At 43.0% G+C, this 23,122-nt stretch overlaps 1 protein-coding gene across 4 annotated transcripts in view; it reads right to left on the minus strand.

The window, feature by feature from the left end:
* Positions 1 to 21,945, minus strand: part of PLCH2 (phospholipase C eta 2) — a 71,942-nt gene extending 49,997 nt beyond the window's left edge. For 2 of the 4 annotated variants that reach the window (XM_071575627.1, XM_071575626.1), the window contains exons 1-2: positions 21,609 to 21,943; positions 12,361 to 12,839 (exon numbers count right to left, since the gene is read on the minus strand). In XM_071575627.1, coding sequence (XP_071431728.1) covers positions 12,361 to 12,478 — 118 coding nt within the window. In that variant the 5' untranslated portion in view covers positions 12,479 to 12,839; positions 21,609 to 21,943. Of the gene's footprint in view, positions 1 to 12,360; positions 12,840 to 13,278; positions 13,415 to 21,608 lie in introns of those variants that run through there. The other 2 variants (XM_071575624.1, XM_071575625.1) reach the window with 2 other exon arrangements.
* Between the last annotated feature and the right edge of the window lie 1,177 nt (positions 21,946 to 23,122).

Genomic DNA, 23,122 nt, shown 5'->3' on the forward strand with positions numbered 1-23,122 from the left:
CATTTGCACTATGAGGCCTGATATTTAAATAGTTGCAACCCTGATACATTTGAGTTTGGATAAACATGTTCCAAACTTTGCTTTCACACATAAGATTGAAGCAGAGGATAAAGATGCAGTGGCACAAAGAGAGCAGTACGGAGTGTGGGAATTACTGTTGACAGTCTGCACTACTTTGGGTACTTATACTCAGATGAAGTAACACACCTTTTTGGTCTGTAAAAATGTGTCTCAAATCAGAAGTTGTTCCAGTGTACTTTGCATTTTGTAATTATAGTAAATTCCCTAAGCGGATACTACGAGAAAGATGCAATTTCTGAGTCAGGTTTTTGATACAGATGAACACCCCAAATGAGATACCCAAGCTCTACTTGAATACGTTGGGCTTGTTCCTTGACTTCTCAGCACTGTTCTTATGCAATGCTTTAATTTAGACTATCCTGAGTACTGGTGCAGAATTAATCAGGTCAGTGAAGGGACTGCCAGCCACGATTACTGCACCTTTAAATACTCCTTTCCTCTGTCAGTTCAACTGTTACTCTTCTATTTTTAAACTGGTCCCCAACTCAAGACCCACGGGCGGGGGGCAAGTCCTTCCCCCAAAATGCCACAGATAAGAGGCCACCACCCTCAGCTCTTGAGGTTATTCCCCTTTTTCCTACAGCTTGTTTACTGGATTGTTAAGCATTCTGGCAGCAAATGGAAGGGGGTGGGGAAGAAGATGAGCTGCCACAATTCTAAAATTAGCATCTTCTGTCTCCGAGAAGCCTGTGGAGATTTAAAAAAATTAGGTTTCTCTGCAAGATGCAGAGAGATGTGGAATTGAAAGCACATTACACAGCTAAAATCCTGAGCTCTGTTACATACCTGCAAGCTGGTTCACCTTCCCTTCCCCCCCTTTCTCCCAGCTGACAGTCAGAGACTATCATAAAAAACAACCAGTGCATTTTGCAATAAAAAGTGATTGCATTCATTTGCCCTGGAATCCCTGGGCAGCTCCAGGACATCTTCCTCAGGAGCCTGGGAAGGCCCAGACTCCTTCCCTCCTGCAGGTCAGTCCTGCTGTGCTCTCAGACAGGCTGCAGTTCCATGGGAAGTGTTTTTTCCCCTCAGCTGTACATTTGTTGGTCCTTGGGTTCCAGGTAATGGTCTGCTCCGAGCAGGTGTTGTGTCCTTCAGACACTGGTGAGAGTTCCCTGCTGTGCCACATCTGGGTGTGGGACACAGCCAATGCTGTCCCCACTCCAGAGCAGAACTGCAGTGACACATTGCCCTTGCCACACACTGTCACGAGAACACAACCAAAAACGACATGTTGATCTTTTCTATTTACTGATAAAATCCACCAGCTGACTGTGCCTCAGTTCCTTCAATGCCACCAGTACCATTTGTTCTGCACAAAAATATCAGAAGCAGAAACAGACCTGTGCTGCAAAATGTTGACTCAGAATGTTGGTCCTTCACAGATGGGCTTTAAGTTGGAAATGGAAGAGACTCAGGACTGAAACTCAAGTTCCTTTCCAAGAAGCAGTGAGTGTGCCAGAGCCTTCCTCTGGTTTACCTCCTCAAGGAACCAAAGACTCAGCAGTGACAAATGCAGACTAGCACAGACAGAATTAAAACATATGGGACTGGAAGGTTTTGTTCCCTGATACATGTACTGCTCTCTCTTTAAGGGATACTCCTGCCCCCACCAGCCCAGTGAATTTAGCTCAGTCCTCACTGTCCACACGCCATGGTTTGTTCCTTCTTGGTAATGAATTATGGATGCCCCCCCAAACGCATCTGTTACTCAAATCACCAGTTAATAATGGATGAATAAATGAAGAGACTGCACTGAGAGGAGAGAACTGTGGGGGACTCAACTTTGAATCCTGTGCTACAGCAGCAAGCATCAAAGCTGTGCTGCCAGGCCTGACCTCTGCTGGGGCTTATTTTTAAAAGGGTTAGAACTAACCTCTTAAGAACATGAATGGCTAAACAGCAGGGACATGGCATAAAAGCTGGCCCAGAAATGCAGGGAAAGAATGAAACACCTAATGAAAAACTTGCTAGAAGAACATGGGTATCAAAGGTCTTCACTATCTTGTGTCAGGCTGAACTGGGAGTGAAGGTCACAAGTAACTGATAATTTTCACCAGAACTACATTGTTAATTCCCATTAACATAGTTCTGGTTCACGAGAACTGATGTAATTGGCAAATACAAAATCCTCAAGTATGGGGGAAAAAATGATGAACAAGGGCTGCAAAGGAAGTTGCTAAATTTATGAGCAGCTTGTGATCACATGCTCGAGAGCCGGAACATCCCATCAAACGCTGCTGGATCTCGAGTTGGAAACATCCCGTGTGTTGAGGAGCCGGAGCTGGAAGCAGCGCTCGGTGGGGGCCCAACAGCGGTGCTGAGGAGGCGACAGCGACAGGGACGGGGACAGGCACAGCCGCCCCCCGGGCCCAGCCCGGGCGTGTCATCCCTCGCTGCCAGCGGGATGCGCTGCGGGCGCACAAGGAGCGCACAAGGAGCGCACACGGCGGAGGAGAAGCGCTCCCGGCAAAGGTGGCCGTGCTCGAACCGAACCGGCCTGAAAAGCCCTCCCACTGCCAGGGGCAGGAAGGGAAACAAGGCAGCACATCTACAGACTGTGCAGTCTGCACAGAAACTGCAAACAGACCCGTAAACACTGCGCTGTGCACAAGGCACTGAGAATTCAGTGCACAGTCCACTGCATGAGTTACAGATTTGAGACATAAAAATGCCAATCCAGCTGCTGCCTTCCAAGGAATTGCCAGAGCCTCCTTATTTCTGCAGTGCACCTCATCCATCGAGAGCACAGGCATCACCTGTTCAGCTGCTGAGGACTGACAGAATATTGATTTCTCCACCATAAAAATGAATGGCACAATCTATGACTGCATTGCCTCCTCCTTAAATTATCTCCTTACACTGCACTTTGCACAGTAAAAAGATAGTGTGGGGTGTGGGACCTTCACAACTCTCTTACAACCCATAACTGGTTATTATCTCAAACTTAGTTCAGACCAAAGTCGGAAATCTGCACAGCTGGGATGGTACCTGCAGACAGTTCATAACTTGCCCTGAGGAGTCACCAAACTGCACACAGCAGAGCCAGTCACCTGAACCCCCAGCAGGGAAAAGGACTGGGTTGTGCACCAGACAGCAAAGAGCCCAGCACTGACTGTCTGGTGACAGTTATTGGCAAAGTCACTGCAATGCCACAACTACATTTGTGGGACATGATGGCCACGATTCCCAATGCAGAGAATCCAGACTTTATCCCTATCCAGTCTTTAAGAAGCTTGAATCTAATATCTGGTACTTGCACTATTAAAAAAGCTTTTCCAGCAGGGGATTAATCATCTCAGTAGGACTGTGCAAATGCATGTGAAATGAGTGGGGAAGGTTATATAAGGCCCACAGAAAGGAGAAGAAGAATTCAAGAATAGAACCAAGGACCTGCTTGCACAGCACCTGAGTGCCTGCAGGTGCTTCTATCAGAGAGTTGCATTCCCTGTGCTGGCTGTAATTTACTTGTCAGTCATTTACTTGATTAATTATCTCCTCAGAACGGTTCATCACCCAGGATACCTGAAGTGTTACAACCCTCACTGGAGCTGTGACAGTGTTATCCTCAGACAGACACATCACCCTCTCTACCAACGTGCTGTGCCATGTAACACGCAGCTGACAAATGCTCACACAGAACCACAGAAAACACACAACACTGGAGAATGATCTGAGATCTACACACCTTAATGGCTTTAATGAACTGTGCACCACAGGCAAAGATAAGAGTGAGGGCACAATCAGATTTGATCAGCATAACCTACAGCAGAACTCCTGTGTGATCGCTGGTACACCAGCAGCGTGTGTGGCTGCTCCAGACTGCAGGGACTGACTGATGGCATCAGGAAATGATGGGTAGAGCTCAGCACAGTGCTCTGTGGTGTAGGCTCTTATTTAAAAGCCATCCTACCTTTCCTCCATCAGTAAACTTTGCAAGGCACACTCAAATGCAACATCTGTAGCTACTGAAACTGCTGAGGAGTAAACAACTGGGAATTGCTCTGTCTGTAGCATTCCTGTCCCTCTGGAGCTGTACATGTTTCATTTGCTGTAAGTGGGATGGATTTTCATTTACTTAATCTTTACTGAAAGTTTTCATCTAGATACTATGGCCATAATTAATAAAACATGCCTTCTTAGAGATAAAAGAGCTTTTAGAATGACAGTGTGCTGATAAGATCTAAAAATTATGATCCTCTTACAAACAGGGTCCAACAGCTAAATATCTCTTAGTAAGTGAGGAAAAGGAAGAGTAATGTGCTGTTATCAAAGTAGTAACAACAACTGAGCCCACAAGCACGAGTGCAATTTATCCTCTAGCTAAAATTCTAGTGTATGCAATAAAAGAGTAAATCCACCTACTGTGCTTCTGCGATGGGCTTCCTAAATCCATTGCCTGGTAGAAATAAGAGTATTTTTCTCAATTGCCTATGTTAGAATGTAAAAATACTCTGCATTTTCCCTCCGTCTTGCTCCCTCTTCTGCAAGTCCCTCTTTGTGTTCGAGTGAGAAGGCAGTTTAAATTTCATCCCATTTATTAGCTCAGTCACTGAGGAATCACTGTCAGTTCTGTGATGGTACAAGCTCCTTTACTGTACACAACACCGAGGGAGCGGGGGAGAGAGAAGAGGTAGGATTTGATCTAAACTACTTTTTGCTGGAACAATTAACTCTTCACTGACTGACATCTCCTTCCTGGTACCTCTCGTGTCAGTTGACACTGAAATGTCTGCTCCTCTAAGGCAACAGGGAATGCTGTGGGGCAGCTGTTTATTTAATGCTCATGTTCCTTCTTTTAAGGTTCCCTTTGTTTCTTTTTTCCACTGCTTAACTAGGAACTACAGTCAGACATTGCCATGATTTCCTACAACCACTTGAGGTGCCCCTTTTCAAATATGCCAAAGTGACTGTGGATCACAAATCCCATTAACTTTTATGCTTCCTGTGTTGCCCAGTCACTGACAGCTTCTAAAACTGAGAGAGATCTCTATTAGAGATTTATTCTCCACTGCCCACTTCTTTTTTAAGATCTCTGACCCTGAACTTCCAAAACTGAACAAGCTTATTTGCAAAGAAAACAAGTTCACTGGTGCTAGAAAAACAAGATGTGACTGCACCTGTAGACACCCCCTTCCTCCCCAGACACTTCCATTTTCAAGGCAGCAGAACAGAATTCTGTTCACTCCTCTGATGGGAATCTACAGTCGGGTAAGGATGGACTATCTTACTCCCCTTTCTCAATCACCTCTTCTAATAAAGTAACACAGTTCCATAACACCACCCCAGAACCAGTTCCATAATCAACCAGGACTGCAAAGCTTTCCACAAGTTCAGTGTTTTCCTGGGAGAACTATTCTATAGATACAAGCACTGTAGATATTTGCATCTCTTGAGAGAGTTTTAACTTTTTAATCCCTGCCTACAGTAAAACTTCTCTGATGCAAATTTTCACTTAGAGCTCTATGAAAAAAACTAATCAAATGAACTAGATTTTCCTCACTAACCATTTTCCTCTGGAGAACAGCATGCTGGATTAAACACAAACCTTTTTCCCCCTCCTTCAAACAGTACTTTGTTGCCCATCTATTCCTTATTTCTGCTAGCAAATGAGAACAAAACCTGTTCTGCAATCATGGATCTGAATGCCAGGACTTCTAATACATTTCTATTTCTATTTTCATATTTCATTCTAGCAAATGAGCATTTTGAACTTTCATTAAGCTTCATTTCTTGATTCTTAAGCATTATCTTGACAGCAACCCAGCTCCTACATCTGCCACTCTTACAAAGATTTGCCTGGTGCTGGAGGACACTTTCTTGGAACAGTTTTCCTCTGACTTTCACTAATGATTTCACACGTTCTAAGTACCTGCATATATAAACACACAGTTCATTCACTGTGACACAAAACTCACTTTTTTCTTCCTTAGATCCAGTCACAAATCCTGCTGGTCTAGTGGGAATCAACACTCCCCACTGCCAGTTCAGTAAGAGATACAGCAGTTAAGGGGATTAGAACAGTCTCTAAACAGGTTTAAAATCTTTTGTCTTCTTCACTGAGCCAATTGCCTGCAACTTCAGCATTTCAGAATTATTACTTCAGGGAAATATCAGTGGCTCTGATATTGCCAAAAATAATCTCATTCACTCTTCTCTAAACCATTTACTCACAGCTCTTCTGTTTTGTGCAGAGATTTTTCAGCATAAAAGACCCATGATAGAACAGCTTCTCTTCACGGTGGCTACAAAGCTTGAACTCTTGGTTTGTAGCTCTGAGATCACAAGTTCAAGAGCTCGTTTCTTCACTCTAGAGCTGGTGCTTCAGCTGGATTTGCCTGGAAGGTGGCACAGCCACCCATCAGGCAGTTCCCCATAGTTTGATAACTGTATAAAACCACCACAATTTGCTTCAGAAGATAACTGTAGTTATTTGTTCTCTCAAGAAACAAAGCATTCCTCTCTCTGATGAAGCATTTAACCTCAGATGGAACTAACAGATAAGATTCTGATTTGAAGATAAAGAGAAAACTGCTTGGAAATGAAGGCATTGAAATGTTTTGGGGGTGAACAACACTGAAAGCCAGGCAGGTTTCACAGTATCACAGCCAGGGATGGTTTGGGGTTTAAAAAACTATGAGCCAAACTCCAAAGGCAAATCAAAGCCAGACTATAATAGTCCAAGGCTGTGGGACACACAGGCTAAGAATCACCTGGCTGTACCTACATTGAGGGGTTCTCAGGGGGATTAAGTTTACCAGAACTATCAGCAGGTACAAATAATTTACTTGTCAGGAAGTATAAGAAGGAGAGACTCAGCTTTTGTTTACAGTGCCTACCAGAGCAGCATCCTCCTGAGCAGCTCTGACTGACAGGCTTATTCACAGCTAATGGCAGTATCTCCAGAGCTTCCCACAGATAATGGCAATATAGTTGTACTTTGTTGGAGAATACTGGAATTCCTCCCATCTCTGGCAACACACAGAGAGCCCAGCTGGATGAATGAACATATTTTTCCCCTCGCAGAATTATAGACTTGACTTTTAATTGTTCCAGCACTGGCTCAGTCAATCCAGAACTTAGTTTCACACCTCTAAACATACTGTACTTATTCCAACCATCTGAGTGAGCATTACTTATACTTATTTCACTAGTTTTGAAGAATAAAACCATAAAGAACTGTCAGTTCCCTGCTACCAGAGATACCTCTCCAGAACTCTTATTCTGCATTGCCACTCGCAGCAGTTTTGAGGGCACACAGTAGATGTTACTCTGGGTGAGAACCCTCGAGTGATGCCAGGAATAGCAGCACTTAGAACAGAACGAGAGGCAGAGGGAGCTTTCCAACCCCGCGTTCTGGTGGGTGAAGTGGATGTTTGGGAACTGAGCACACGCTCACCCAGTAGATGGCAACAGCGATACAGCCCAAGGATGAGCGATGTCCTGAACTCGGGAATGGGAGTGCGAACGGTACTGGTTATTGTGCTCGATTTGTCCCATCTCCCACTGCACATTTCCAAAATCTTTACAGAGCAGGAACACTTGAGAGGGGAGATTTTGCTGGAGGTGGAAGAGGAAACTGAAGGTAACAGCTGATCTGGTTTCTAATCTAGAAAAAATACTGCATCAGCAACATAGTTCAGTCAGTGCCTTTATCTCGTTTGCAGAGTTAACTTTTATAGAAGCAGCAGAGCTGCTTTATAAATTGAGTGTCCAGGTAACACTCCCCTTTTTATTGCAGTCTCATGATCGACCAGCACAGAGCAAAGAAAGGTGAGGCCCAGCTGCAATATTCCTCTTGCCAGTGGAGCATGACCAGCAAAGCTGAGCTCTGTCTGAAGTGCCTCTGTGGCTCCCCTTGCTGTTTCTGGCTCAGTCACAGCCTTCCACACATTTATCCCAGCAAAACTCCATTCAGATAAAGACAGGTTGTTATTAGTATTTCATAATGCTAAACCAAAATCACTGTCCCAGGTCAAGGGCTGTGTGAACTGGAGACAAAGTGGATACCTCTCTGCTCTATTGCAGGTGTCAAGTCATTAGCAGGCTCCTTCCAACAGATTGCAGTGGGAATGTCTGTGCCCCAGTAGGAGTCTGGAGACTAAACACCTTTAGGCATCTTGGCACAGAGCCCTGAAAAACTACATTACAATACACTTCACTAAAACAACAGGCAAACAAAAACCCCAACCAAAGAAAACTAAGAAAGGCATCAATCTAGAAAGCCTTACAGATTTTCATTGCCTGTTGAATCTATTTGTGCTAAATGGCAAGGCTTTAAAAGCTTATTTGATTCAAAGCAATATCGTTAAGGAAACAAATATACATTCCTCAGTGCCAGGAGACAGGAATATATGAATCACATCAGCTGAAAGACAAGCACTGATGCCCAGCACAGTCAGAATGAAATTCCAGTTCCTGGGCTCCAGTGTTTCAATGTGCATTCTGAAGCCTGAGCCTCCTGCTGAGCCCTTTGCTGGCAGAAGGGGCTGAGCCTCACTGGTACCTCCTGCCACACGTGATTCCCAAGCCACTGCCCTCCCTCAGGTTGGGAGGTGGATGTGTGGAACACGTGTGTACACAGAGCAGGGAAGGGTTGGAAGAGCTGAGGCCCCCAGTGCTGAGCTGTGTCAGGGTCACCTCCGACTGCAAAGGGACCCCCTGTCATCAAGTCCCCCAAGATCCCTCCTCCGTCACAACACACCCTCCATTACAGAAAGGCACAATTTCATATAGTTTTGTCATCTCTTAATGGGACATAAACCAGCTCAAAGACTGAATGCTTTCAAACAATTTTCCTTCTAAGACAGTGTTAAAGAATGAGACACGAGCATGGACATCGGAAAACAGCCTTTTGGACAAATGGAAAATTGGTTCAGATTCACTGTTCCAGCAGTCCTCAGATCTCCTCCAGACCACCACGTTCAGACTCTTCTGGGCTCTACAGATTGTATGTTGCACAGTTCCCAAGGAGTTTGTATAAGTACCCACAATGGTCACTGTCACAGACATTCCCACTTCCCACAGATCTTACCATAGTTATCTCAGTTCTGAATCACTGAGGTTGAACATTATTTGTATTTCAGAACAGGTAATAAAGACCCAAACATGGCCAGGAAGTGTCTGTTGTGCAGGAAGAGGAATTCCCATTTATAATCAAAATAAGAGACAACAGAAGAATGAAGTTACAAAAGCAGTCAAACAAGAAGCCAGTAACAGGATCAGAACTAGAATCTGGGTCTGCTGAGCAGTCCAGTATTATGTCTTTAGATGTATATCTTTATTACAGTCTGTAGACTCATCAACATGAATTAGTGTAAGCTGACAGTGCCATCAAGGGAAACAATCGTGCATTCTGCAAACCTCGCTTGTGCATTTCTGCCTCTGCAGCAAAAAGGAGGATAAACAGCAGCTCTCTGTGTTTGTTACACTAGAGCATTACCCCCATTCAGGAAGGAAAACAGGTGTGGAAAACATAACTAAGTTGAAACTGTGCAAAAACTTCAGGATTTGGTGTCACGAGTTTGTAGCACCTGCTGTCTGTGCTGTACCAAATTGAGCAGAATTACGTGTTCAAACACTAAAGGGATAAACAGCCTGTTCAGATGGGATTCAAACTGCACAAAAATCCCCAAACCAGGGGCTGTTCTCCACTCACTCATACAAGCACGACTGGTAGAACCACAGTATCAGGTCACACTTTCTTTTAACTGATGGGCAGTTCCACAGAAATCCAACTCCAGTTCTGGTTACTTTCAGGCAGATGGTGCCAATTCACATCCTATCCCCTGTGTGTCTGTTCTTCAGCTCACCTTGTGCCACAGAGTGGTTTGGGTTGGAAGGGACCTTTGAAGGTCCCCCAGTCCAAGCCCTGCTGTGGCAGTAGCTGCTCACAGGTGGGCAGATGTTCCAGCCCCAGCTGAAGGCTGGCTCGAGCCCTTCTCCAGGCTAATCTGGTGTACCACATATCTAAGCAAACAGGATTTTGCAGGTCTGTGCACAACACTCTTTCATCAGATTACAAGAGAAAAGTGAGTCTAGACATGTCAGAGCATATTTGAAAAATAGAGGATTACAGAATTGGCCATATACTTCCTTGATTCTGGACTCTCCCAATGCTGCTGTAATAATGTTTAATGACATTATATATAACCAAATCATGTAAAAGTTAATTGCATTCCACTCAGATTTCCTTTTTACATAGCAATCTTCTGCCTCATCCATATGCAGCCTACGCAGAAAAGTGGAGTTTTCACGCCAAAAAAAAGCAACAAGTTTTGAAAACTGTCCCAACTGATAGAACATACCAGAAAGCTGCACAAGAGTGCCAAGAGTTCCGAGCCATCTAAGATGAGTGAGTACAGAAGGAGATTGCAGGTATGAAACCAATTGATCAGTTGAGGAGCTTTTATTTAACTGCACTGGATTTACTCCAACCAGAGATCTAACTCTCCAGCTCCATTCTTCCCTCAGCTTTCTTGCAGATAGACCCATCCAACTAAGAAAAGGAAAGCATCACATTGGAGAGCCTGGTGCTGATCAAGCTGCAGTGTCATTCTGGAAGGCACAGGCTGCCCCAGCAGCAGCTCAGCTGTGTCCTGTGCAGGTTGCTCAGCGTTTGTTACAGCACAGAGGGAAAGAAGAGCAGAGCTGTCCCTGCACTTGCACAGAGCCATGGAAAGAGTTAATGAGGGGGTTAAGGCCAAGCTCAAGTGGGTGTTGTGGACCAGCCTGCAGAGACATTCCTGAGCCCACACCAGCTTTTGTTTAAGTCCAGACCCACCGGCATTGGAATGCTGGAAGTGCTGCCTGTGCACAATGCAGACTTTCTCTCCCTCCAGCTATTTCTGCCATTCCTTTGCACTTTGTCCTGTGTTTGCACACTGGCAGAGCTTTATGTGTAGAAGTATGTAATGCACAACTCAGGAGTCAGCAAAGCACAATTCATCCTACAAATACAACATTAGTTCCCCCAAAGTCAGTTTATATGATATAGTAATAACTGGAACATCCCATCTTACTTCTATAGTGCCAGAACACACTAATGATGCAGTACACCTATTTCACCTCTAAACTTCTGCACTTTTCCTTTTTCAAATGACTTGCAAATCAATTTGTGGAAAGAAGGACATTTAGACAATGATAAAATATCATGGCTACTTCCCCTAGGAAAAAACTAGCATCACTAAATATAAAAGAAAGATAAGAACTAGTATAATGGCAGCTAATCATGGATTATATTGTCATTGACAGGCTACTTTTAATACACCTTCAAAACAAATATATTCATCTAGTAAAAATATATATTTATCAGCCCAAATTGTAAGCCAGCAGAAAGCTCAATTGATGTCACAATTGCTGGAAATTTAACCAAAAGTATGAAATTAGTTCCTGTGAGAAACCCAGCCAAAACTTTTAGTGTTGCCTACTTCATGACTGTAGGTAGTAAATGAAATGTATTTCAAGCAAATGAGTCCTGTGTTGAATGAATGAAGTTTTGAGTTAAATATTGAACCAAATGATCTTTTTATTTATTTATTTTAAATGCCAAAAACCAGCTCCTCCTCCCTTAGATCTCTCCCATAGCACAAATTCATCTGCCACAGACATCAGTTGCACAATTCCCTCCCTCCTACCCATCTCCAGTCTGCACTTGATGTGCACAATCACATCTGTGATCTCCAGGGCTCCCGAAGAGAAAAGCTCATTTTCCTCTGCCGAGCTGTCAACACTGAGAAAAGAGCACCAGCTAACAATAGTTATTCTTTGAGCTCTGCCTCTCTCAGCTCAGTTCAGGCAACTTCATGGCACAGAGCCACAACCTGAGGCAGTATAAATCCCAGTCTCATCAACTTCAAGAAAGATTTTCCAGAAGCACTTGAAAGAATAAGGGAAAAAAGTTTCAATCTCTTGACAGTCTCATCCTACAGTAATTTACATTTTTACAAATTTTACAAATTCTACACATGAAGCTCCCTTCATGTGCCTGAAACCTCACAGACTGTACAAGCAAGGACAGAAGAAAGATTGGTTCAAAGATATCCTTGGTGTGCAGGGCAATGGTTGGTTTTTTTAATACACTTTACACAAACTTTAGTCACCATACCAACCACACAGAAAAAAAAAGAGATTGAGAAACATGCAAGCACAAGTCCCTCAACTTTAGAGAAAACTATAAGTCCCAGATGAAATCTCAATGCAAAAAAGGTAAATTCAGAGACAAAAGAAAACAATCTACTTTCAATATCAAACTCTTAGATGAAGGAACATTCCACTTACCTACTGGGAGATTGTTTGCAGAGAGGAAATGGAAGCAGTTTCTGTCATGGAGCGTGGATTCCTCTCTTTGTGTCAAATCCCCTGCTGCGGATTTTGGAGAAGTTGGAGCCATCTCCATCTTTCAGAGCAGCCTTGCAGCAGTACTTGCTCAAGGCAAACAAAGTATTTCAGGGCAGATGTCTGCAGAAAGTTTCAGTCAAGTAATAAAAATATCCAAGTAAAAGTAACAATCTCAGGATGTTTCTGGCTTGCTTTGGAAGAGACAGTGAGTACCTTCCCTGGAATTCCACATTCAGGAGAGTGTCCTGGTTTAATCCTGCTGTCACATATGCCATGCATTGAACAGAATTTATAGCAGCAGTGTGGAGAAAGAACCACCCAGCTCAGCCTTGACAGAAGGGATGTGATGGCCTTTCCCAGCAGCACAGGAGTTACAAGCATTCCGTGTATTCCCCCAGCATCTCTTGCTTGTTGCTAACCTGGAGAAGACAATTTTTGTAAATAGAGGAAGTTACTTTAAGTATCTGTTGTACAATATTTACTACAGGGACATATCTATATGGACTGACCCCAGCAGACAGAAGGCATGGACAGTTCTTCCCCTCACAACAGTACTTTCTATATTCACAGAAAACTCTGCTTTTCTGAGCAGCAGCTTCTCCAGAAACCAAACTACTCATGCTGGGGTTAATTATTTTATACACACACACACACATATGATATATACACATACACTTAACCCAGTCATTCTCCAGAACAAGTGACTATCTCAGCAGTATTCCCAAAGCACAGTCTGTGGGATGTTGGCTTCTTCAGTCACTCCCATCTCTCACCCTTAGAGCCCTTTTCTCCTCTTATCTGCTATCTCAGCACTGTATCTCTTTGTCATTGTCTGGCATTCTCTTTCCTTTTTCTTACCTGCCCACTGGATACAGAGGGTTCACCTTTCCAAACCTTTCAGTGGATACCTTCCTCAGAGAAAGAAGGTCAAAGAAGGCTCAATCCAAACCAGACAGAAACCTGGGATCCTATTTAGTGCTGGTAACTGTTTGAATCTCTGGGAGTCTCCTTCAGTTTGTAATTACCAGTTGAGCTCTGAAACATTGCCCTAACATGTTTGTTGTGAAAGCACAGATCCAGTTTGACATTATTTTAAAGAGAGAGGGCAATGAGGCTCACTATTAATAGACAGTGACTAGAAATAGAGGAGGGGGTTTGAACATTTGTAGCAAAAAAATGAGAAAGAGATGTCCCTGCAAGAGCATCTGCCTGTTTGAAGCTGTACCACTCATCTTATCTTCAGTCCTCACTCATCTTCTTTGGGAAGTCACTTTCTCCCTGCCATTGTCTTTCCACCAAGCCCCACCTGCTCCATTCTCTGTGTTGTCAAAACCTCCTCTCTTTAAAGGGAACGTGTCAATCAGTGAAATAACACCCATATGTGAAGCCAAATGCAGGGCAGCCTCATGTCCAGGACAGCAGTGCTTAGCAAGATGAATCCTGAAATATCTCAAAGGGCATCCTGTAGCTCTGAAAGGTGACGTATCAGAGGGTGACATTCATTTGGTGAAGAATATGTTTATTCTGGAGTCACCAAAACCAAAATTATAAACTTAGGGCAGATTTCACAAACTGACTGGATTGGGAGGGGAGGGAGGTGGTAGATTATTGAAGATACCCTTGTATGTGCTGTCATCTGTAATTGCACCCCATCATCATTCTCTGACAAACACATAATTAGTTTAAAGAATACAGAGCAAGCATTCTGCTTTAGACTGAACAAAAGCAATTCAAACATTCCCATGTAGTCATTTTGCACATCCCAAAATAAATGTTTTGGCTTTTTCTTTCCTTTAAACTAATCCTTGAATCAATATCAAAAATACATTTACATACACAGAGCTGACTTGTTTTTCTAAAACAGAACCCAAACTAGATGTCAGAAGGCATCTCAGAATTTAAATCAACTGTGTCCACTGAAAAAGCCAAAACTGCACTGAACAGCATTTCTGAAGCTATTCCACTGCATGGTCTGGGCAGGTACTTCTACAGCTGGCAGGCACTGCCCCACAGTAGGTGAGTTTTCCTCTGCTTTGGTCATCTGGGCAACTCCCAACCACAATTTTATAGCCACAAAGGGCCATTTCTGCTACATGTGCACTAAATGTTTAACCCCAAGAATAAAGCAGGAAGCCACAGCTCACAGGACAGATGAAACTGTTTTAACAAGACAAAATCAATCCATTTCCTTTTCACAAAGTTGAACTGGTGGGTAGTTATTTTGCTGGACTCTCTCACCTCTTTGCTTCAGGGGTTTTTTGGAAGGTCATTTCCTTTGTTGAAAGTTCAATCTCTGTGACTCATTATACACCAAAGAACATATATCCATGAGGGTAAGGAAGAGTGAATGGGCACGGATGTTCATGCTGGCATGGACTGGCATCATTTCAGGGAAAGCAGAGGAACTGCAATGCTTTACAGTGATGTAGCTCATTAAATATTTTACTGCCTTGAGTTATCTCAAATTCATGTTCTTTCCTCTTTTTTTTCCTCATCTGAAAGTGAAGCTACTTTAGGCAGCTGATCTCTGAACATCTTCTGCTGCCAGACAAAAGATGTTCTTTCTTACAACTTATTACAGGCCCTCAGAGTTCCCTTCTTCCCCTCTCTCTCCTTCAGCATACCTGTATTAAAAAAATAAATAAAATAAAAAGCCCAGCCCCTCTCCCTGAACCAGCAAACTGAATGTCCCCATAAATCCTAGGCAGCCAATGGAAAACCACACAATTAATCCTCAAAAAGACAAACTGGTATCTCAGAACAAGATTCAGGGGCCAGACTTCCTATTAAAGTAAATGAAAGAAGCTCAGTTGGCTTTCCTGGAAAATTTCTTGTCAAGATTGTATAATGGAAAATATCAGTCACATTCTCTGAAAATATTTGATCTTTGCTACACTGGGAACTACTCTGGCTCTGAGAACAGCACTGCCTATTGACAGAAGACATCAAACAGCCAAAAGAGAGCAACTCTATCTGTTCAGACCACACCGACAAGATTTAAACTGACTGCTCAGGCTAAGAGCTCTACCTAAGCATTATTGTGTGAGGTTCTGTATTCCCTTGGAAAAAAAAGGACTTAAGCCCTAGAGGCAGGATACATATCACTTACAGACAAAAGAAGCTGTGTACACCATTAACAATCCTCCAGCCATTTTTATATCACTGTAGTATTTAAAGCTTAACCCCACAAGACCTGCTTTTGTTCAGGGAGGTTTTGTGTGGCATCCACCAGAACTCAGACAAGCTCTGATATCCTTCCAGAACAGATGCACTGATACCATGGATGAAACACACAACCCCAAGTCATCACTTACACCTGAACAGTTTGATCAGGAAGCAGATCAATGGATAAAAGATCAAAGTGTTATCAAATGGGATGGGGAAAAAAGAATACTGTAGAGCATTTAAATGTGAGAGCTGGGATTTGCTTTTAAGCTGCTCTGCGGTTCCCTCTGCCATGCTGCTCATTTGTTGGAATGCAGCTCCATTCACGGGCAATTCCATCCCAGATAACCTGCACGCCCGGGCGTGTCATGGCACTTCCAAAGAGCAGCCAAATGAGAGGAGTCTGGTGCGGTCCTTTGGAGCAGGGGCTGAGCCCACACCTCGGGAGCTGAGCCAGCCCTTTTTCCCAAGGGACGGAGCACAGCAGAGCACCCTGACATGCGATAGAGCTCTCTGGCAAAGAACTCAGTCAAAAATGGAAGGAGAAAGAGGGAAAGGCAGTCAGAAAAAGAGGAGTTGGGAATACCTTGCTGGCAGCCTGATGGGTTCACCTTCACCCAGAACAGTCATCCCACTTAAAAGGAACACTCAACATTTGTCAGCTTTTCCTCACCCGCCCCTTGCAGCCTGAGCTGGAGCTGCACATGCAGGAGAGCCCTGCATTTTTGCTGAATGAGGTAACTGAATATTTCTTATGCAAGGAAGGAGTCATTATTAAATCCAATTTATTTATTTCATGTTTAGAGAGACTATGCCATATGACTTTAGCATTTACTATGTGAAACAAAATGTGCAAGTTGCAGCAATTTCTATATGTAGGAAATAGACTTGTTTGCATCTCCTTCCCATTTATCCCAAATTGCCAAAACCCCTCTTGGTTTCACCAGCATTACTTGTCACTCACCAGTTCCCAGACCTGTCTGAAGTGACAAAGGAAACAGCACACAGAAGCCACTTGCTTCTGAGGAACATTTACATTTCATATTAGCAAGGGAGAACTGGAAATTTCTATTAGAAGAGCAAAGGGAGCTCATTAAGCAAAGCTCTAAATCTCACCCAACAGCCTGGCTCAAAAGTTCTTTGAAAATACAAGGTTCATACTATAGACCACAAAACACAAAAAAGCCTCAGAGGAGAAATGGTAAAGGAAGATCTCCTTGTTAAGAGACAGACAGGAAATGATACTCTGGAAAAGGTTCTGCTCATTTGGGAATTTGTGAGTCATACACTATGGGCTCCAATGCTACTTTTAAGCAAGAGATCTATAATTCTAATAATGTTCCTGCTGTCAATTATGCTGGCAGTCTTGGTCACTGCTCAGAAGACTGATTTTCTTTTTTTTCACTATTTTGTTACTGTTTTATCTTCAAACACATCAAAAGGAGCAGGAATTTCTTTTAAGAATAATGCCTATGAGTTTTAACCAAACTGCTGTAGTTCTGTGCACAGGTTATTGCTGCACTGATATTAAGCAATAACTCATGCTGGGGGACTTAGAAAGGAGGTGGCAACTTGTGTTCCCCTTTCCCAAGTCAGTGGCAAAGGATCAGCATTCTCCTGAGGATGCCTGGTAGGGCCAGACACAAACTGCAAACAAGAAAAACACGCTTACACTGGGCAACTTCAAGAGAAGGCTGGATTTTTAAATTTTTGTTTTGTTAAACATGCAAACTAGATTCTCTAAATTAATGAATCTCCTTCTCCATTAGCAGGAAGGGGTCTGGGAAGCACTCAATCCATTTTCATTTTGCCAAACGGTTCCCATGCACAAATGGGAACTATGAGGTAGCAAATCCTTAGGGCCTGATCCAGCGAATGTCAAAGTCCAGCTCTGCTTTGCTCCACCTTATCGTGGACTTCAGTACCTCATTAGTCAATAAATAACGTAACTTCAATAACCTCATCTCATTCAGAACCTGTCTAAGCTCCCAGGAGGAGAAGTAGGGGAGGTCACTTTATCCTGTAGGAGACAAAACCACCTATTAAATTATTTAACAAGTGATGATCCAAACCAAAAATCATAGATTGCAGTCTCACTCCCCAGGGCACACAGCTCCAAATCCACCCAGTGGCTCTGATGTGTAAACATAACACACACACCCCAGATCCCCACACCAGGGGCCAGCTCTAAGTGGGCATTACAACAGCTGGGAGACCCCACCAAGACTCACTGCCAAGCCAAGGTAGTTCATACGAGTCTTCCTGGCACTTTCAGCCACTGACAGCCCATCTCCCTCCCCTGACAGCCACCTGCCTCCTCCAACCCAGTGTAGCCACATCCTTGACACACCAAACCAACTAGAAAATATTCCACTTAGTTCTTGCAGCAATCCCACTAAACAATAACATCATAACACATCCCAAAGTTGTGTTTTTGAGGTTCTCCTCTGCAGGCAATAAAGCTTCTTCCAGGCACCTCAACTGCAGCTGCCATTGTTTCCTCAGGCTCCATTCCTTGCTCTTTTCTTTTTTAACTAAATAGAACATAAATTACATGTTTTCAGTCAAAGGCAGAGAAAACGTTCAGAGAATACATTCCAGCATCTAAGGGCACTAGGAAATCTGGAATAACAAGCTGTAGGGGGGAGTCATGTTGAAGGAGAGAAGGGCCAAGGAGGAGCTTCTTTTAAGTTACCTTATAGTAACTAGTCCTGCAAGGAGAGCTGGGAAGAGACATCCTCTAAACACCAGATTCAACACAAAACGTGGCCTTAAAGGTTCTGCATAACGGCCCTTGGCAAACACACCCGAGGGGATGGGAACTGCACAGTCTTTGCAGCACTTTCAGTCTCTCCCAGGAATGTTAACATGTAAAGCTCCTTCACCTTTCCACCTGATCTCTCTTGTCATTTCTAAGGCAAATCCAGAGCTCCCTGACAACTATGGAGTTGTCAGAAGATTCTCCAGGAGCCATTCCCTAATTAAATGGAAACAAGTGATAACCCATAAAAACTGCAGGGCCAGATCAGAAACAGGTACACAAAAATCAATCTCCCGAGATTCAGGCTGTATTTCTGATGCAGATGGGTCTGAAAACCTCACTCAGGTCATGCTTGCCTTGATGTCTGCTCCCAAAATTTCTCTCAGGTGCAGCCTGACAGACAGTAATGCAGGGGAAAAAGGGAGGAAGGAAACTCAGAGCTTTGCCTAAGCTTGTGTAAAGATCTGTCACAGCCTGCATTGAACAGGTACCTGATGACTCCACTGTGCACCTACGTGTGCTGAGGGGAAGTGCTCCACCCCCACGGAAAGAAGGCAGATTAAACAAGGAATAAAAGGTTTGGAATTTCCCTGCAGATTTAGAGTCTTCATAATGACTTGCAGCAAATACCGGGCTGAGATGCTCTACAAAGTGGCCACCAATAGCTCTCCCTTGGGAACGGAGCTTGACTTTCCTTTCCTTCCCTACCAGATGACTCTGAGTGCCTGGGCTGTACCTGCTGCTCATTTCACAGCTGCCATTAAGAATTATCACAAGGGACATGAGGAGGGTTTGCCATCATCTATAGAGTCAGGCAGTACCAAGGGGAGCAGAGGTGAACTCACAAATAAGGTCAAGACAATGGAAGTGAGTGAGAGAAGATTCAGGAGTAACACTGGAGAAACTATTTCAATAGAAAAATCAGATTAATTTAAGCTTATCATAGGAAAAGTTGGTCGTTTTATAGATAACTAATGCAGAACTCAGATATCTGGGTGCATGAAAATTGTGTTGCAGTAAGTTCAGATGGTCCTTAGTAACTGAGAGTATCTTTACTGAAAAATCTCTTCAGCTTCATCCTATTACCCACTCAAATTCATTTATTACTGTCATTGTCTCATCTCTGGACAAACTAACAAGAACAAATTCCAGTGATATTCACAAATAACTTGACCCCTTCAAAGTATATTTAGGAACTGAGGGGCCTGTACAAATTATTTCAAAACCAAAGTGAGATTGTGGTGTTCTGAACCTGTGAGTACAGGACCTTAGAAGAACCCTACACTGTATTTTTATTGCTTTATTGTTCCTGCAGTACCATTCACTGAGATGCTTTCAGATTCTTTAGGGTAAGTAGAGAGTAGCTTTTAATTCAGCTAAATTACAGAAATGATGAATGCCACATAAGAAGAAAACAAAAGCCTTTTCAGATAATCTAGAAGGAGCTTGGCCATAAACCAGAACATTATCATCATTTTTTGCAAGGCCAGAACAAACACCATCCAGAAGTGAGGTATGACTGAAAATTTGGCAGTGGTCTCTAGGGCAAGAATTTTATAGTTTTCACAAAAATTTGCTGACAAGACATTCCCTTGAAAAGTCTTTTTAACTTACAAATAACAAGGCATGAGTTAACAAACAATCCATATATCTGTGGCCCCAAAAGAGTTGTGATCAAGATGAGAATCACCATGAGTTGAGAGGACAAAAAAATTAACTTTCCAAGACGCACTTAAGGATTAGACAGAATAATGATCAGAATTACAGATTCTTTGAGCTTTGAGTGATCCAAATGTGATGCATTACAGAAGCACATCTTCCCAAATAGTCAATAAATATAAGAGTCAGCAGGCCCTTAGTGTTTCAAGATTCAGTTATAGAGGTTTATATGACAGAAGTAGTGCTAGTAAAAGAGCTTATTAAATAAAAAAGCCCACTGTTAATTGCTTTGCTCTGTCAAATATCTCTGTACCTGGTTGTGGCCTTTGTTCTCTGTATAACAAACCCTTGACACCTCAAAGCAGAGAGCCTGGAACAAGCAGTGCCTCTGCTGAAGAGCTGAGAGCCAAGGAAACTTTTCTCCTGTCCCTCACACCAGTGCTGAGGTCACTGGAGCACAGGAGCACTGTCACCACACAGCCTTGCCCACATTTAGATAACTCACATTTCCTCAGCCCTCACTGACCTTCCCTCACAACTCCTGTCCTTCATTTACACCAAACAGTTCCTCACAGCTAATCTTACTGGGCTAAAGAGAATTCTCTCCAGCTAAAGCATTTTCCCCCTCAGTAAGAAGACAAAAAGCTGTCTTAATAGATAAAATTTTGACCACATTCTTTTGAACAATAAAGAAGCAAGTTAACTTTGAGCTAGATTCTGAATATGGCATCAATTTCCTATCTCAAACTAACCACAGTCAGCAGTGAACTGTACTCCTGTTTTATTTTTTAACCTCTACCATGAAATAAAACATTATTCTATAAGTTATTCCCCTGAGGACTGGGGGAATGTTTCAGACCTACAACTAAATTCTGGAGCATGGGGCATTTGAAGCAGACACAGCACTGGCAATTCATCCATCCTTACCAATTGTCATATCTCTGCAATCATAACCCACATTTTTATGCCAGGAGAGAACAGAAAATTCTTTCTCCAAAGCCCAAAAGAATCATCCAAGGAAAAAAAATAAAAAGGCATACCCTCTCAAAGTGTTGTGCATGTTTTCCCTTTCAAGTTAAGACTTTGCTGTTCAGTCACAGAATCAGCCACGTTATATTGCCTAACCAGTATTTTATTTAAATACCTGAAGTTTCTTTTACATCCAACCTCTCTCATCTAAGTCAGTTTCCCTTCTGGCTCAGCACACTTGTGAAAACTCAAGGCTCAGGTTATCCGTTCAGAAAGAATGCACTAGTTTCTCACATCAGGAAAAGCAGCAATTCAGTTAGAAAAGTCTAAACTTAAATCACAAATGAAGTTTGCTTCATCCCTACAAGAAAGTCTTAAATCTTAGGACTAACAGAATTCCAAGAAGCAAAATAAACCAAGCATTAGACATGATGCTCTTCCCGTTCTCTCTCTTCCTTAAGGAAAGACAAAAGCAAAAATAGTAGCAAACTGTTGCAAGCGAAAGGCTGTGCCCATTCCTGCGGTAGCATTTTATAAACTTTGTTTCTAACCCTTAAGAGTGAGTAAAAGTGTTAAAAGTACACCAAAATGATTGCTGAAAGAGAAAGCAGCCAAAGCAACTCCAAGCACACACCTCTGTCTCTCCTGGTCGAACAGTGCGGTCGGGCTGTCCCGGCTCCGGTGCCCGAACCATCAGAACCTTCATCCCCGGGACACAAACGGGAGAGGAACCTGCGGAGCGTGAGCGAAATCCCGCCCCGACTTTACATGCTGAGGGCTCTCAGCTCTCTGATCACAAAGCAGCTTTGCAGCCCCTGTTCAAACAGTTCAGCTCCAGGGTAACAAGTTCAAAGTGGGAGGAGGCAAAAGGAATCGGAGGGTGGTAACAATCCTGCACAGACGTTTCGTTCCTTTTCCATCTGCAGAACCTGTTCTTCAGGTTGGAAAGTGAAACATCTGCCGGCTGCTCTGGTTGAAAGCTGCGCTCCGAATCTCTTCTCTCCTCACAGATCTGCGGAGGTAAAAGCGTATTTTATAATGCACAGACAAGCAGCCTGTGGGAGGAAAAGTTAATCATTGCTGTGCACAGGGTTTGGTTTAAATTTTGGGCTTCCTTATGTTGCAGCAACTCGCTCTCCTATCAGGTTTGCTGGAAGGAAAGGCAGAGAAGCATCCCATGGAAGTAAAGTCTGCACAGAAACTACACTTGGACTGTGCTGTTAAGAATAACTCTGCTAATAAGAAATAAAGTGTCATTTCCCACACCATCCCCCCAAAATAAATTTTTAAGGAGAGAAAATCTGACCTTCAGATGCCTAAACTTACCTTCAGCTTTATAAATGGTTTCCAATCAATAATTAAATGGTCATTAGCCAGGATTTCAGCTTTGCAAAAAAACTCTCAAGCTCTTCTTTGGTTTCCTGACCTATAAAACAAGAAAACCATATTCACCCACCTCAATAAAATGGCAACAAAAATGTAACCAGCCCACTCAATAAAACATCTCTCTCTTACAGAGAGCAAACAAGAAATTAAACCTGGCACAAGGGTCGACTTCTCTAACAGGTGTTTACAAGCCAGACCCAACCCTAAGCTAAGTCAGTAGCAAGAAGAAACTATGGTAAGGATGCATTTGTTGTTCTGCCTGATTAAATAGCAGCCAACACTTTTGTGGTGAGCAAGTTCTCAAGTGCTCTAATTTTAATCACACTTTTCCCATGTTTGGTATTTTTCTTAACAATTTTGCTGTTGGGCATGTGAGGCACCATGGAAACCACAGCCCTCCCTTTAAACACCAAAACATCTGGGAATGAATTGGCATTCGGAACAAAATTATTCAAGGATTGGTCAATTGGTTTTAATTTTAAATATTTTTAAAATGCTATAATTTAGGGTGACAGCTTCAAGTCTCTTATTTTGAGATACAGCAGATCCTCAGGTTTTAAGTGTGAAAATGTCCCAATCCAGAGCCCCTTCCCGTGGGATTTTCCTTATGCAGGTGCGCCCCCTACTGTTGTATTACATAAAATTATGTACAGTTTTTCTTAATTTCATCGCTTTTACACAATCCTGTTTCATTTATGCCATATACCCTTCATACACTGGCAAAAAAAGAAAAAAAAAGATTTGCAACTGGGGCAGGGAGGG

Source organism: Pithys albifrons, chromosome 22, assembly GCF_047495875.1.
Source record: "Pithys albifrons albifrons isolate INPA30051 chromosome 22, PitAlb_v1, whole genome shotgun sequence".
Lineage (NCBI taxonomy): Eukaryota > Metazoa > Chordata > Aves > Passeriformes > Thamnophilidae > Pithys > Pithys albifrons.